This window comes from Cervus canadensis, chromosome 16 (genome assembly GCF_019320065.1).
Source record: "Cervus canadensis isolate Bull #8, Minnesota chromosome 16, ASM1932006v1, whole genome shotgun sequence".
Taxonomy (NCBI): Eukaryota; Metazoa; Chordata; class Mammalia; order Artiodactyla; family Cervidae; genus Cervus; species Cervus canadensis.
Window position 1 is genome coordinate 7,628,246 of NC_057401.1, and position 16,830 is coordinate 7,645,075.

The 16,830-nt window shown below is 41.3% G+C and overlaps 1 protein-coding gene across 2 annotated transcripts; it reads right to left on the reverse strand.

Moving 5' to 3' along the window:
- Positions 1-8,666: 8,666 nt before the first annotated feature.
- BTF3 (basic transcription factor 3) lies at positions 8,667-16,392 on the reverse strand. Of its 2 annotated transcripts, none has more exons than XM_043488829.1 (6): positions 15,995-16,392; positions 15,342-15,410; positions 12,434-12,547; positions 11,810-12,011; positions 10,686-10,742; positions 8,667-9,100 (listed from the first exon to the last, which is right to left on the reverse strand). In XM_043488829.1, the coding sequence occupies exons 2-6, from the start codon at positions 15,408-15,410 to the stop codon at positions 9,054-9,056; spliced, it is 489 nt and encodes a 162-aa protein (XP_043344764.1). In that variant the 5' UTR covers positions 15,995-16,392; the 3' UTR covers positions 8,667-9,053. The 2 variants fall into 2 exon arrangements, with proteins under 2 accessions (XP_043344764.1, XP_043344763.1); XM_043488828.1 differs by having other exon boundaries at positions 15,757-16,382.
- Between the last annotated feature and the right edge of the window lie 438 nt (positions 16,393-16,830).

The window sequence follows — 16,830 nt, forward strand, 5'->3', positions numbered from 1 at the left end:
ACAGAAGTTGGCATTGCATCAGATGGGTTCACAGCCATCGGAAGTACTGTGCAGGCCCAGGCCTTACTGTCCTCTGGGCGCCTCAGTCAGCCCCAGCCATTACTCAGATCCACAGCCTGGCCTCCATTCACTGCAGGCTTCAGACCCCCAAGCCTTGAGCAAGCTCCTCTGTTCATTTTTCAGTCTGCACACTTCCTTCTCCCACTTTCTTGGTTGGTAGGGCTTAGTTAAGATGACTTTAGGGCCCAGAGACCCCATAAAGTTTCCTCATGTCTGCTGACCTGCAATGAAATCATTTCCAATTACATGTTAGCCACTGAGGTAATAGAGACATGCTTTGTTCTAATTCTATTTTAATGTTTGAGGTCTATTTGAATACCTAATTCTATTTTAATGACTAGCATTTGCATTAGCCTTGAGGCTGCGGTACTAAATGAACAAGGACTTCTTAAAAGTGGATTTTTTGTTTGCCATTCACAGCCTCATTATTCTTTTGAATAGAAAAGTAATTTCTAAATGAACCACATGGGACTTACAAGAGGCTCCAGTAGGTTCAGGGAAGAAAATATTAGGACTTTTATTTTTATATAGTATATTTAATTTTAGTCTTCTAAAATTTCAGTCTTGGACAATATTTTACAACATACATAATATACTAGCAGACCAGTACGGGCATAGAATTTACACATAAATTTGTTTGAGAATTTTTTTTAATTGAAGTATAGTTGATTTACAATGTTGTGTTAATGTCTGCTGTAAAGTGATTCAGTTATGTATATATATTTTATATATATATATATATACACATATTCTTTTTTAATATATTCTTTTCCATTACAGTTTATCACAGGATATTGAATATAGTCCCCGGTGCTATACAGTAGGACCTTGTTGTGTATATACATAAATGTTTATATATTTAACAGGAATGCTAGTTTCATTTGATTTATTTGTTTTGTTCCTGAAGGGATATATTATACAATGATAAAAGATTAGAGAGCTCTTTTCTAGAAGAGTATCCCCCTTTTCTGGGTTTCAGAGTAACAAAGTCAAAGTGAAAGTCTCTCAGTCTGTCCGACTCTTTGCGACCTCATGGACTGTACAGTCCATGGAATTCTCCAGGCCAGAATACTGGAGTGGGTAGCCTTTCCCTTCTCCAGGGGATCTTCCCAACCCAGGGATCAAACCCAGGTCTCCCGCATTGCCGGTGGATTCTTTACCAGCTGAGCCACAAGGGAAGCCAGAGTAACAAAGGGAGCTTCAGTAAAGTGTATTATGCTCTAACCCCATCCCAGACAGTAATCCACCATCTTCAGGAGTGAAGTTTGTGATATATGAATTTTTAAAAAGCACCCCCTGGTGATTCTGACACAAAGCCCTCTGCTAAAAGTCACGTAGTTTAGACTGCCAGCTCACTGAGAGCAAACGGCATCAGTCTTGTTCATCATTTACCTGAGTAGCCTAACACACTGCCTGACACAGACGTTCTGTAAATATTTGCTGAAGGAGTGAATGATGAACAAATGAATCACCATCTGGAGAGGGCCACTGCTAGCACCCTGGACTTTGTTTTTTTTTGTGTTTGTTTGTTTTTCTATTTTTATTTATTTGGCTGCATAGAGTCTTAGTTGTGGCATGTGGGATCTAGTTCCCTAACCAGGAATCGAACCCAGCCCCCCTGTATCAGGAGCATAGAGTCTTAGCCACTGGACCACAAGGGAATTCCCTGGACTTTGTTTTTATGTTTTGTGTTCCTCTCTGATTATTTTGCACAGTTGAGAACCAACTACATATAAAAGTGAGTAGCTTATCTGATCAGTTTTAGTAAACAGATGTTCAATATTAAAAATGACTGAAGTATTTCAGCATTGTTTAGCATTTGGCATCGCCTATTTCAAATCACACTAGGTAAAAAAATCTTTTTACATAGAACTGTCTTCTATATACCTAATTATAGGTAGAGGATAGAGTCCCAGAGTGGGATTTTCAAGGACTGAGAACATTTTAAAGGCTGTAGCTGCTGTGGGAAGGACGAAGGAACACGGACCCCAGGAGCGGGAGGCTGTGGTTTCGGGAACAAGAACTCTCCGGTGTTTGTGATCTAGTAGAGGAAGGATCTTCAGTGGAGCCCTCTGGGGCGGCAAGAAACCGCGGTGTGTCTCATGGCATCTGAGGCCCTGCTTCCACGACTCCTGGGCTGTGACCCTTAGATTCTTCAAGCCTAAGTTTCTCTACCAATAATGTGACTTTTCACAGCCACACGACAGGACAGTTGACTCTGAAGCACTACTAGGTGTTAGAAACAAAATAATGTTTACACTTGTCAGAGGGACGGAAAAAGCCTTGGAGTCTGGGAGTGGTTTCCATGAAAAGATGTCATTCTGTCTCTCCCAATACACTGTTGACCCACAAGGCAGGGTGACCGCAGACCCAGGCCCCCGAAGAAGGTGCAGAGATGCTAGGAATTCTGGCCAATGCGTCGCCTCAGAAATATCAAGGGTGTGTCTCACTTTTTGCACAGGGCAGCACTGCTGAGCTCGGAGAGAAGACCAAGAGCCGTCTGAGCACTGTTTTACTCTTCATGGTGTACCCGTAAAACCAGCCAGGCAGCTTGCCTCTCCTGCTCTCCCAGGACTGCTCGGGCCAGAAGCCAGCAAGCAGTGCCCTTTGGAATGCTTGAAACCAAGATCAAGGTTTACCTTTCATCTTTGGCAGAGTTGTACCAAACTTTGGTGTGTTTAAGAGTGACCTGAGGTGCTCAAAAAATATACAGACCCCCTGTCCCACCCTCTGGAGATCGTATAGGTCTCAGGTGGGGAGCCCAGGAATCTGCGTTGCCTTCTGTGATTCTCAGGTAGGTAGCCTGAAGGCCAGTTTTGGGAAAAAACACTGGCACAGTCCTGGGAGGGGAACCGGAAGACCTGAGTGTCAAATGAGATAGTTCCCCTGACCTCAGCATAAGCCTCAGAAGTCACTCCACCTCATTGGCCCCGTTGCTTCACCTTAAAGCTTCATTTTTACAATCCAGGGAGCAACACCCATTCATCAAAAGCCTGTTACTCAGAGATTGAATTAGATGCTGTAGACAGGAAAAGCATGGCTACAACTCTGAGCACACACGGAAGGCCCTAACTGCTGTCTCCCGCCTTTCACACTGCGGTGGACACAGACCGCAGCTGGCTGATTCATGCTGTGCCCCCAGCCGAGACTCTGCCCCGAGATGAAGACCTGTTTCCCTTGTGTTTGTGCGCTTTGCTGTGACAAGAGCGATGCTGGCCTCCCATCAAGCGGTGTCTCTGGACTTCCTGCCTGGCATGCCTCGTGCTTGGAGCTCTGGCTAATGCGATCAGTCCTGGGATCACCTTCAGGATACCTGTAAAACCTGCGAGTAGGTCTCCCTGCTAGGTGATGAAGCTGTCACAACCAGCCAGAGTTATCCCTCATGTACTTCCAGAATGAGGGAGTCTCCTGATGCGGCTAATCAAGAGTGAGTCCACGTGCTGCGTGCCAACCATGGCTCTGGACACCCAACACAATTGTTCTTTCCTGTCAACCATCTTGCGAGGTGGATGCTGTTATAACCATGAGGAACAGAGACCTGGGGGAAGTTAGGTGACTGGCCCAAGATTATACAGCTTGGTAAACCGACAAGCCAGGTCTGGCCAGCGCTAAAGCTTCCGCAGATGTGGTTTCTATCTTCCAGGGGTTTCTGCCGCATTTAGGGACACGAGGATACAGTGGTGAACATTTTATTCAGTGTTAAATGAGGTTGGGTGGGGTGACAAATATTGTTAGCAATCCAAGTGAGACTAGCCACAATCACAGTGCCAAGAATCTCATGGATTAAGGGATATGCACACAGTGGTGTTACCTGCCTCTTAATGAGTAACCTAGTCCAACTGTAGAACTTTCAAGAAGCAAAATATAGACAGCTGAATGTTCATGGTCACAGATGCATACCTTAACATCCAGTACTTGTCTCATAAATCCTCCAGACTTGTCACATCGACAGTGTCAAACAGCTTCACAGGGCTGGGCTTCTTATGTGGGGACCTCACTACTTGCTTGCCCCCCTCCCTGCTCCGTAATGGCTGGCTGGACTGCAGTGCATAGACAAGGCAAGTTAAAAAGCAGTCACCAGCAACTCATATCTAAAGTACAGAATTACACTTAAAACATTATCAATGAATGAATGCTTCTATTAGAAATAACATCATTGTCTACATAGGCCAAAAGCCCAGCGGTCTCCCACAAAACTTAATATTGATGTTCCCCAATGAGTAGACTTGGACATACGTGGCCCAGGTGTGTGACACAAGAAACGGCTGTGGGGATTGTTCAGACGAATCAGGTAAAGATGAAAACATGTAATTAATCTTTTAACGAGTCGCTAACCTTACATTTCAGTCATATAAATTGACTCATGCTTAGAAATCTTCCTAAGGATGTTCACATTCACAATTAAGCAATTCTATCATTTCCAGTAGTTTGTATATTTAAACTAGGTGAGTTCTCTAGCTAAGAAGCAAATAAAGCCAGATTTGCAAAAACTAACAAAGGAAAAAATCTTGATGAACAATTCTTGCATTTCTTCGGAAATGTGGTAAAATCAAGGAAAAATCTGAATGCTTTGACTTTCAAAGGTTTTTGTTTGTTTATTTAACCTTTGGCATTTCCTTGCCAGCCGTCCACCATTCTCCCCTCGAGACGCCTTCCACAGGGTTTTCCTACGATGATTTAACACTGTGTAGTACCCTGATCACTTTGGTAAATCAATCTGGTAAGGTGGATTACTCTAAAACCATGGTGGTAGATATAAGATACATTGCTGGCCCCAAACAGCAATGTAAAAGACATATCGGAAATAAAATACACTGAACAGATCATACCTTGCCTTTTGTATAGTCCTCATGGGTAGAAATAGAAGTGCTTCCTAGGAGTTGTATGTTATCTAACAAGGTGTTGACAACAGAAGACTAAAAGTATAAACAGATCTTTGTTGCTAGCTGCCAAATTACCAAATATTGACTCTCTTCCTTATGAATTAAAAGTATAAACTCATGCAGATCTTCCTTGTTTATGTAGTGTGTCAGTATGTTTATTTTCAGGCCGATGGAGAGAAGCAGTACTCCTCATGGCTTTTCAAAGTACAAATTCTCTCACCCAAACATGTAGAATCTTTAACAAACAACTGCAGTATTCCTCTTGGACAGTTTTTCTTAATATTTTAAAAATCCAAATGGCTGTATTCTTTCCCAACAGTATCTTTCCCAGTTCACTTTGACCTAACAGTTAGGCTTTTATAAATAATAAAATTGTCTAGTTTTACAGTGCCCAAAGTGTTCGGGCTGAAGATGTGATACTGTTTTCTTTGCAGACTGTGACTGCATTCCCAGAACTCACTGCAAAGACAGCATTCAAGACTGTGCTGACTGGAGTGATGAAAATTTATGTGAATAGAAGCTTTTCTAAACTATTATTTTGGAAAGACTAAAAACTGTTACTAATTCTGTTAAGACTTCTCTCCCCACAATATGACATATGTATCTTAAAGGTGTGTGTGGGGGTGGTGGTATGGAGGGAGTTACTAAAGCACAAATCGAGTGTTATGTAATAGAGAACAAAATGACTGGTAGAAATCAGACCCAACCTTTAGCGACCTTTGGCCTGTTTTTAAACTTTAAGTTTCCAATTTTTAGAATGTAGCTTTCTGTCCTTACACACAGGGTTATAATGACACAAGTGTACTCTAGTTCAGTTATTTCAACAAGATTTTTAATCCAGGGACTTCCCTGGTGGTCCAGTGGCTAAGACGCCACACTTCCAATGCAGGGGACCCAGGTTCCATCCCTGGTCAGGGAACTAGATCCCATATGCCACAACCAAGAGTGTGTATGCCATAACTAAAAAAGAAAAAGATCTCACATGCTGCAACTAAAACCTGATGCAGCCAAATAAAAAAATGAAACAAACAAAAAAAAGAATATTAATCCTAAGAATCCTCAGTTCAGAATCAATGTCTATCTCCTTATTAGTGTAACCCTGGTTTAGATCCAACTGAAAGTAAGTTTGATTCAAAAGCAGTGGATGGCAGCCAGCAAATAGGGATAACAGCCAAAAGATCAACCAGATCAGAATGATCTGCCCTCCAGCCTACTAGGGCCTGAAATTCTTTACGGCAGGTACTAAGGCCAAAAGAGCAGACCTGGGTTTGAGTCTCACCCTACTACTTATGAGCTTCCCTGGTGGCTCAGATGGTTAAGAATCTGCCTGCAACGCCGAAAATCTGGGTTCAATCTCTGGGTTGGGAAGATCCCCTGGAGGGCTATAGTCCATGGGTGGCAAAGATTCAGACACGACTGAGTGACTAAGCACACACACACACTACTACTCAAGGGGTATGTTTTAAGGGTTCCCTTATCAATAATGGGACTCTTTAGGGGAGACTTTTATGACAGTTGGTAATCACAAGCTAGAATCAAGATTGCTGGGAGGAATATCAACAACCTCAGATATGCAGATGATACTCTAATGGCAGAAATCAAAGAGGAACTAAAGAGCCTCTTAATGAGGGTTAAACGGGAAAGTGGAAAAGCTGGCTTAAAACTGAACATTCAAAAAACTAAGATCATGGCATCCAGTCCCATCGCTTCCTAGCAAATAGATGGGGATAAAGTGGCAGATTTTATTTTCTTGGGCTCCAGAATCACTGTGGATGGTGACTCCAGCCATGAAATTAGAAGATGCTTGGTCCTTAGAAGAAAAGCTATGACAAACTTAGACAGCATATTAAAAAGCAGACATCACTTGCCAACAAAGGTTGGATGACATCACCAACTCAGTAGACCTGAGGTTGAGCAAACGCCAGGAGATGGACAGGGAAGCCTGGCATGCTGCAGTCCATGGGGTTGCAGTGTTGGACATGACTTAGTGACTCAAGATGATGAGTTATACAGTGCTTAAGATAATAATAGCCACAGGAATTGTGGGCAACTAAAGAAAAATTGTAGGATATGGTGGACTGTATTAGCTGAGAAAAAAAACCTCTGCTCTCCTTTTGTGGGGGAGGATTATATTTCCTCAATCCTCACAGCTACCAGACTTGACTATGTATGTGCCTTGTCTGGCTGCCAAAATTTGTTAATGACATATGTCACTTTCCAACCTAAGTTTGAAGAGCCAGCTGGTTGTTTGCAATCTCTTTTCCCTGTCCTGAGACTGGTAACGCTGATTAAAGGCTGTTTTGGGAGTAAAGTGGAGCCCAGCCACAGGCAAACCACAAACATCAAGTGATACTGAAAATGTTACAAGAAAAACCTTACTAGTCCAGAGCCACCAACATACCACCAGATCCTTTATTTCGACCCTCTCCTGTACAGATCAAAGGCAAATAACTGAAAGGATGTTCAGATAATGGCATTTTCACATGCTCAAGTCAGCCTGTCGCTGCAATCTCTTGGAGTGAGCTGAAAACATCTCTAAATGTGCTAGTGAAGAAAGCATCACCAGGGAGCTCATGAGAAATGCAAATCCTTGGGCCCTACAAGTTTTCTCAATCCTCTGCCCTCCAGGCAAGCTGCTGCACTTGCATTAGCCAGTTACATACAAGAAGTGATATGTGCAACAGCTTTAAGAGCCAGCACATGACCCATTGTCTTCTCACTCTGCCAGATGGAGGCTGCTTCATCAGCCTGGGACCAGGAGTATGTAGCATAGCCTAATCTGACCCACAAGTCTGGAGACATGTACTTACGTTTTGTAATTTTGTAAACCACTGAGACTTTAGTCCTAGTTACTGTAGCAGCACATCTTAATAGAAATACAGTAAGATATGCACTTTTTTCATAGCATCTCATTTTTGTGTTAATAGTGACTTTAAGATATACCTGTATAATAACTTCAAAAGGTACTTTCAAATTGGTATGGAAATTTAAAATGAATTACTGTTGCAAGCAGAAACAAAGGTATGATTGCTAATACAATTTTTAAAAAGTAGCCCTATATTGCAAGAATTCTCTGGGGTAATGGAACTGTATTCAGTATGCTGTGGTGGCAGTCGCATTACATGTTAAAATTCTTACAACTGTCAATTTTACTGTTAATTTTAAAAGTAAAAAAAGTTTAAGGAAAAAAGCATTCATTTAAAGTGTTATCACTTTAGGAAGACAAGGTGACACTCCTAACACAACTTATTTTTTCAGGCATCTTAGAGAATAACTACCTAGAAGGGAGCGAAGAAATTAACCGTTTTTTTTTTGTTTTTTTTTTTAAGTAAACCTCAGTTGTATCTGGAGAAGGAAATGGCAACCCACTCCAGTATTCTTGCCTGGAGAATCCCATGGATGGAGGAACCTGGTGGGCTACAGTCTACGGGGTCGCAAAGAGTCGGATACGAGTGAGCGACTTCACTTTCACAGTTGTATCTACAAAATGGAGCTACTAGTCCCTACTTCAAAGATTGAGGATTAAATGAAAGAAAACTATTATAATATATATAAGGCACTTAGTATCTTTACAATACAGACAATATTAGGAGGAAAAACTCCACTCACCCACCAGAGAATATTTTCTTATAATTACGCCCATCACAAACCATGGAAGCCCAAGACCCACTGGAGAAAAAGTTTTCAAACATAAGAACTTTATACCACCACTGTTACTCATACTGTCATTTTAAATCTTTAATCAGATTCCATTCATCATTATCAGTCATATTACATGCCATGATTAGCTTTCTATAAACAATTTTGCCTTCTGTGTACAAATTGGTATCAATGAAATAAAAAATAAAACCATATACTAGGCAAAGAATTTTATTTATCTTTGTCTCAAACTTTATTCTTAGGCTTCTTCAGCTTCATTAGCTGCAAAGAATGAATTGTATATAAGCAAAAACTGAAAAGAGCTGCAGTGTCCAGGGGCTTAGGCTTAAAAATATTAGAGATCTAGATTTTATCAGATCCATAAACAAAATTTTAAAAAGCAGTCATAATATAAAATAGCAGCTCCCAGTAACTTCTTCAAGATTTATCTTCTTCAGAAGTTAACTCAATTCAGTTTGCTTCATTCTTGGAAGCCTCATCAAAATTCTCCACAAGATCTAGGAAAAGGAAAAAGAAAAAAGAGATCTTAAAAAACTGGAAATAGAACTGCCATATGACCCAGCAATCCCACTTCTGGGCATACACACTGAGGAAACCAGATCTGAAAGAGACACATGCACCCCAATGTTCATCGCAGCACTGTTTATAATAGCCAGGACATGGAAGCAACCTAGATGCCCATCAGCAGATGAATGGATAAGGAAGCTGTGGTACATATACACCATGGAATTTTACTCAGCCGTCAAAAAGAATTCATTTGAACCAGTCCTAATGAGATGGATGAAACTGGAGCCCCTTATACAGAGTGAAGTAAGCCAGAAAGATAAAGAACATTACAACATACTAACACATATATATGGAATTTAGAAAGATGGTAACGATAACCCTATATGCAAAACAGAAAAAGAGACACAGAAATACAGAACAGACTTTTGAACTCTGTGGGAGAAGGTGAGGGTGGGATGTTTCAAAAGAACAGCATGTATACTATCTATGGTGAAACAGATCACCAGCCCAGGTGGGATGCATGAGACAAGTGCTCGGGCCTGGTGCACTGGGAAGACCCAGAGGAACCGGGTGGAGAGGGAGGTGGAAGGGGGGATCGGGATGGGGAATACGTGTAAATCCATGGCTGATTCTTATCAATGTATGACAAAACCCACTAAAATGTTGTGAAGTAATTAGCCTCCAACTAATAAAAAAAAAAAAAGAAAAAAGAGAAACTCAGAAAAAAAGCCAAGTCTAAAAAATAGTCATCCGTTGTTAAAAAGGAGATAGGAAAATGCTCTCAAAATATATCCTACAGTTAAATTAGGATATATATTAAGACATTTTTTATTTCCAATGAGACCACTAATCATTCAGTATATTTTCAAGTGTATAATTTGACATATAATTAACATAAAAGAGGGAGATATAATTTTCAATAACACAACTACTACGCTTAAAGAATATACATGTCCTCCCCATTCCCACCCCACTTTAAGAATTACAGTTTAGCAGTGTAATATATTAGTCATGTTAGGGCAGAATCAAAGAATACCACTATTCAATTTGAAGTTTTCCTGGATACCTCAGGACACCTGTCTATGCAAAGTAGTATTTCTGAGTCTAGGGAGTCTACTGCCCAATATTTGTTTCACAACAAAATAAATTATCCAGTAACAGCCAGGACAGAAAAATGCCTCACTGTTGCCAAACAAGTTTTTCTGCTGATTTTAGAGTGATTATATACCAAGATATTTCTACAACTTCTTCATGCCTTTTCATACATCTATGGATCTCATACACAGTGGGAAACAGGTGATTTGTGATCTACAAGTAGCTATTATACTGAGGTTACAATATACATACCTATTAACTCAATATTTAAGGTTAGATACCTTCCTGGGATTCCAAACAGAAAAACCAAGCCTAGAAACCTAACTTCCAACTGAACAACACTGTGTTATTTTTCTCATTTTCCCTTTGCCCCACTTTACCCTATGACCCACCTCCCCAGGTAATCTTTCCTATGGTGCAAAGATTCTTCATTCTCCCTTGCTAAGATTCTCTAGTTTAACCACAAGTGAAGGTTCCTACCTGGAACTTCATCATCATCCTCCTCTCCAGTGGCAAGTGGTGCTTTCCCATCCACGGCTGTGAAAGAAAACGTAAGTGTTCAATAAACATTAACCAAGAGAACAACACACGAAAGCTCAAATGCTGTTATGACTTAGGTTTATGGTGACGTGGGACTTCATCTATAATACTAGCAATAACATGATAGTCTAATGTCCACAAACAAGCAAGAATACTAGTACCAGTCAACACGCCAAATTCCAAATCCATCCTTCCAACCCCACTGACCTACAACAGGGTAAAGGTAAATCCACATACCAAAAAACCTTTACTGAAGTGAAAATAAAAAAACCAAAAAAAGTGCCTTTGACTGATAAGCCTCCACTTTCCTTTTACTACACAAGAGAGTGAACTACACTTGAGAGGTGAGACCTCACAGTACTAGCCGGGTACAATTTTCCATGGTGTCCTTCAAAAGCCTACCTCAGCTATGAAAGCAGGCTTTTCAGCAAGACAAAACAAACACACACACACACATACAAACTGATTAAAGCAGAGTGAGCAAATGTCAAGAAAAACATGGATGACTAAATAGCAGGTCATATAATAAATCTATCTTGATTCATTATTTCCACTGCTCAAAATTTTAATCAGAGGCCTTCAGCATAAAGTAGCTATCCCCCTTACGTACACCTATTCAACCACACAACGTTCTGCTCTAAACAGAATCCTCATTACACCATAATCCAGAATAGTGGCAAGCCAATTCTTAAAAGACTGTTGGCAATATACCAGTTGAATTTGTAAAACTAAAGAATATATTTTAATATATTTCAATCTAAACTGCCATTCATTTTTTAAAAGCCCTCATTTCCAGCTAAAAAAGGTAATTTTAGTCTCTGATCCAAAAGAGAAAGCTAGTAGAAAAAACATTTCACTTAATCAAGTATAATGATCGTAGCATACTAGATAAATTACTGAACACACTAAGAACACTGGCTTAAAATCAATATAAAAATTGATATTCTTTAGAGGAAAGTTTACATTTCCAAATTTAAAGATATTCATATCCATTTGCATCATCAATTTTAGAACTCTACTGGTAAGTCAGTAACCCTGGGCAAAACTGTTACTAGCAAACTCACATTGTTTGGGCAGAGCTTCAGCCAGTCTCCTTAAACTGGTCAGACTGTCGGCACCAAGCTGGTTTAAGATGCTGGGGAGCATTTCTGTCAGTTGCTTTGTCTCAGCGTGGCCTGTAATGGTGAAAGTGTTTGCTGCCAGAGATGCCTGAACTTTAGGGTTGTTAAAGTGGATCACTGTTCCTTGATTTGTGAACATATTCACCTAAAAAGAAAAAAAAAGTGAAGTCGCTCAGTCATGTCCGACTTTTTGCGACCCCGTGGACTGTAGCCTACCAGGCTCCTCAGTCCATGGGATTTACCAGGCAAGAGTACTGGAGTGGGGTGCCATTTAATTTAAATTAGCAACACCCATCAAAATCTCTTTAAAACTGAACATTTTATTAAGCAGAAGCAGAAGTCTAAGTAACCTGTATTTCACTGTACTGCAGAAGCAAAATTCTGCCTGAAATGAAAAGTACGACCTAATCGCTTTACACTTAGTAATCTCCCTGATGTTAATCGAGTACAAACAAATATTTTAGAGATGAAATTCTCTGCTGGAAGTAGAGTCAAAAATCATAAATGCACGAACAACAGTTTTTAGCCAAATCTTAATTTTGTGAAGAAATAAAATTTGACACTTACCTCTTCAATACCAGAGATATTGTTTACCCCTAACTTCTTTAAAGAGAACTGAAGTTTTTTGTCATCTGCTGTGGCTGTTCTATGAACCACCTTCTTCTTTCTGCGAGCAGTTCCCTATTGGAGGGAGAAAAATAAAGAATATAGCACATGTTTATGCCAGAAGAGGCATTTTCAAATGGACAGTTTCTAATTCCTTTCTGACCTCTCAATTTGTGTTAAGAAAATTACCATAACCACAACCTTTTATGCAGTGAGTAGGCATATTAAAGCACTGATGAAAGCTAAAAGAGGGGAATAAAGAAAACTGTGTACAAAACCTTCATAATTTTTACACTTCTAGTTTTGTCAGATATAAAGGAGTGATCTTTCCCAAGTTTTACTTTTTCACATTATCTGCTCTAGAAATTATCTGAGGTAGCATGTGCCAACCTTAATTAAGCCTCATTTAGAAACTCCATGTTGATAACCATTATTTAACCTTCTGTTTTTATATTAAAGAAAAACTAACATTCCTTAATATTCACAGGCAAGATCCTAAAAGACACAAGTCTATATACAGACTTCTACAGCACCCAAGAGTAAAATCTGAAGTTCTTAACTTACCAGGCCCCTACACAATCTGCCCTGCCCCTACGATGCCACTCTTGACACTACGACACACACACTTACCTTCAGCCAAGTAAACCTTCTTGCTGTTCCTTAAATAGGCCAAATATGCAAACAGGAGCCTCTGCATGTACTGCTCCCTCTTCTAACATTTGCAGGACTCCCTACCTCACTTCAGATCTCTGCTCTTATGTCACCAAACCTGAGTGGCCTTTCCCAACCAACTAGTGAAAAATAGAAATTCCCACTCTCTATCTATCCAGGTTTTTCCTCAATCTAGTAGAGTACAGTATCTGACCTCACTGAAGGCATACAGCTTGATGAATGAATAAAATACGGTCTTCAGGAAAACTTGCCTCCTGTACATTTATGTCAAATCTCCAAATCCCCCTCTTCTCAAAACTCAAGCCATCACCTCTTCTGTGCCTTCCCCAAACCAAATCATCATGATCTCTGTATTTTGAAAATGCTTCTATTTCACTATGTATATTACACTATGAAAAATTTCTTACTTTTTTTAAAGATGCCTATCCCCCCACTAGGGCTAAAGTCCCCCTCTAATGACTTTCAACTTTAAATTTTATACTCTCAGGATTGAGCAATAGTAAAGCCTTAAACAAATCACAGTGTACCTGAAGAAAATATCAATAGCTACAAAAAAATATGGGTTATGAAACCCCTCAAAAACCTCTAAGAACATTATCTTGAAGTGGTCATGCAGATACCCTGGCTTCCAAAGAATTCTCTCTAAAATATATCCCAAAGAATTACCTAAGATTCTAAAAACAAAACCAGTCTGCATTCTTTATGTTTCAGACCCTTGACATTCAATTTTTACTGAAATAATTTATTATCAATGCTCTGACCAGATACTGAAAAAAAGGGCCTTCACGGCATTTACCTGAAAATACCTAATGCTTGCAGATTTCTCTGCAAGGCTAACTCATCTATTTTCACATACCACAGTAAGTAGGTTTCTTAAAAGGTAAAGAAAATGTTTTCTACATTACAATGATGACAGACTATCTATATTAACAATTAAAATTTACTCGTACACCAGCCTTAAGAATCTTCAACTTTCCTTTACCCTAGAATCTCTTTCACGAGTTAAAGACTAATGATCAGATTAACAACAACAACAAAAGGCACACAAGCACATTATTCACATGACTCCTCTGAAACCTGCACTAAAAGGAATGATGATTAACAACCTATAAGAGCTCCCAAACACTGACCCAGGAGGAATGAGTCTTCTTGGCACCTGAAGGTCACATCTAGCTTATAACAATTGCTAAAAAAGAAGAAACACCTACTACTGTTAATGGGTAGGTGCTGATCTTGAAAACCAGCTTTGGGGGAGGGGAGGGGAGGATTAGGATACTTTCACTGTTGGCAAAATCAGTACTTAATAGACTCTACTTGAAGTCAAATGCTTAAAGTGGGAAAAACTAATAGACAATAAACTTGTAGCAAGGAAGCTTTACACAAGTTTTACCAAGTAAAGACATGTTCTGTTCCAATAGGCTACCACACCTTGTTAAGCACTAGGAATGTGCTAACACAATGCAAAATAAAATTCGGCAGACCTCTGGTAGAGTGGATTTCTTATTTAAGCAAATTAGAGAATCTAAATCTTACCAAGTTCAAAAAAGAATCCCCTTGAAGGGGACCAGCAGCCACCAGGAAAAATCAATTAACCAAAACCTGATCATTTAAAAACCTGCCACTCATCACTCCCATTTTCTCACTTTTAGTGTAATTAAAAAATCGAAAGATATCTACACAGGTAGTATTTCCAAACCCACAGTCATTGCTCTCGCATTCCTATGCAATGTACCTAAAGAATGACATCTTCAAATACCCCAGAAAACATACAACTACTCTAGATTGCATTTAGCTAAGAAAAGATCACAGAAACATCTTAATTTACAAGTGACCTGAACTTCCAACTATTAAGTACAATTATCCAGAGCCATTTGAAAACACAGGTGAAACTTAAATTCAGTTAATTTTAGTTGTTTATAAAAAAAAAAATCAAGCACCAACTTTACACAACTTAGGTTATAAAGTCAATGACAAAACAAGCCAAGGGTTCAAGGGCCACGTGATGACCTAACTGAAATGATACATAGGCTACATTGTATATCTAATTTAATTCCTGCCATTCCCTTCACACGATTTGCTAGTTCGATGAAATGCCCTCTCGAAACAAAGTGACAAATCAGTTATATTAGAAATGCAAAGGAGAAGAAACCTAAACCACAAAACTTCACAACAAAAAACCCCAACTATTTAAACTTACTTTCCCACCAATGCGCACTTGTGCCTGCAGTTTGGCGAGTTTCTCCTGGTTCATGATAGTTTCTTTCATCTAGAAAAACAGGAAACCCTCAGCGAGGAAAGCTCTAGTTCACTCCAGCATTCCACGCTCGTTATTTCCCAAGACACCAGCAGAATAAATGTCCTACACAGGCAGAGGCCTGGATCCCAAACCCACCCCGCCAAGCTCCTGAAATTTCAATTTTCGAGGGAGCCCAAAGAGCACCCGCTTTCCCATCCCACTCCCACAACTCCCCAGCTCTTTACAAGCCCAGAGAAAGAGCTTTAATCCACGCCTGATCGCCTCCCCCATCCCCACCCCCACCCACGGCCCCGGCCTGGCCTCGGCCTAGCCAGGGCCTGCCCTGCCCGGCCACTCTCCGCAAGCCTCGCGGTACCTGAGGCTCCTGTCCTCGGGTTCCGCCGGGAGGTGGAGGAAGAGATGCCGCCGCCTCGCCCCCAGGGCAGCCGCCCCTGGCCCGACCTCGACCCCGAGAGTCAGCCTGAGTGGGTGCGCCCGTCCGTCGCATCGCCTTCCTCTCCTCAGCCCTGTCCCTCCCTGTCTCGCTCCTTCCGGGAACGTCCCGCCCCCGTTCCCGTCCGCCTCCCACGCCGGCGTCCAGAGCCTTTTTGTACCTTGTTGGAGCGGAAATGGGGCCGCGCGGGGGACTAGGGTTGGCGCTCAGGTGGTCTCGGGCAGACCAGCTGAGGTTGGGCGCACACACGCGGGGACGCAAGATGGCAGCTAGAGGGAGGCCGGAAGTGACGCAACGCCACTTCCCCCAAAAGTCAGGAAACGGACTTCTCCGAGCGCTCAGTGCCTGGCTGCGCACGCGCGTCCCCAAGGGGCCTCGTTTGTGACGGTTTCCTGTGCCCTCCTTTCCTCGTTCAGCAATGGCAGGGTTGAGACCGCACGAGAGACTGGGCTGGCAGCACCGCGAGTGACCCTGGGAAAGGCTGTGGAGGGTCCAGAGAACGCGGTTCTTTGCACAGTTAGGGTTGAGTAAGTCGCCCTGTCTCAGGGCCCCACCCCCAAGTCCTTCAGGCTCGGAAGACAGCGCCTGTTCACGTTTGCGGAAATAAGGGGGGCACCTAGAGTGTGCTCACCTGTTTAGCCACTCTCCACTCGCTGGGAGGTGTAGATTGGAGCGATCATCGGAATGTTTTAGACTTTCCCCTTCCGCCCGATTTAACCTTTACTGAGAGGTTTTGCAAAAAATGAGGCTAACTTAGCTTTCCAAAGTTAGGTTGGTTGCCGGACCGTGGTTCAGAATTTCTGGGAAGCGTGTTCAGAAAGCAGACCTGAGTCCCATCTCTCAGCGATTCATTCTGACTGAGGATAGGAGCAGGTAATCTGCATTTCAGCGGATGGCTAACCACTTTAGATCCGTGAACTTACTTACTCTATTTTTTATGAGTCTTAGATAAAAAGTTGACTACTTGATACCAGTTGGCATGGATTTGACTGTTAG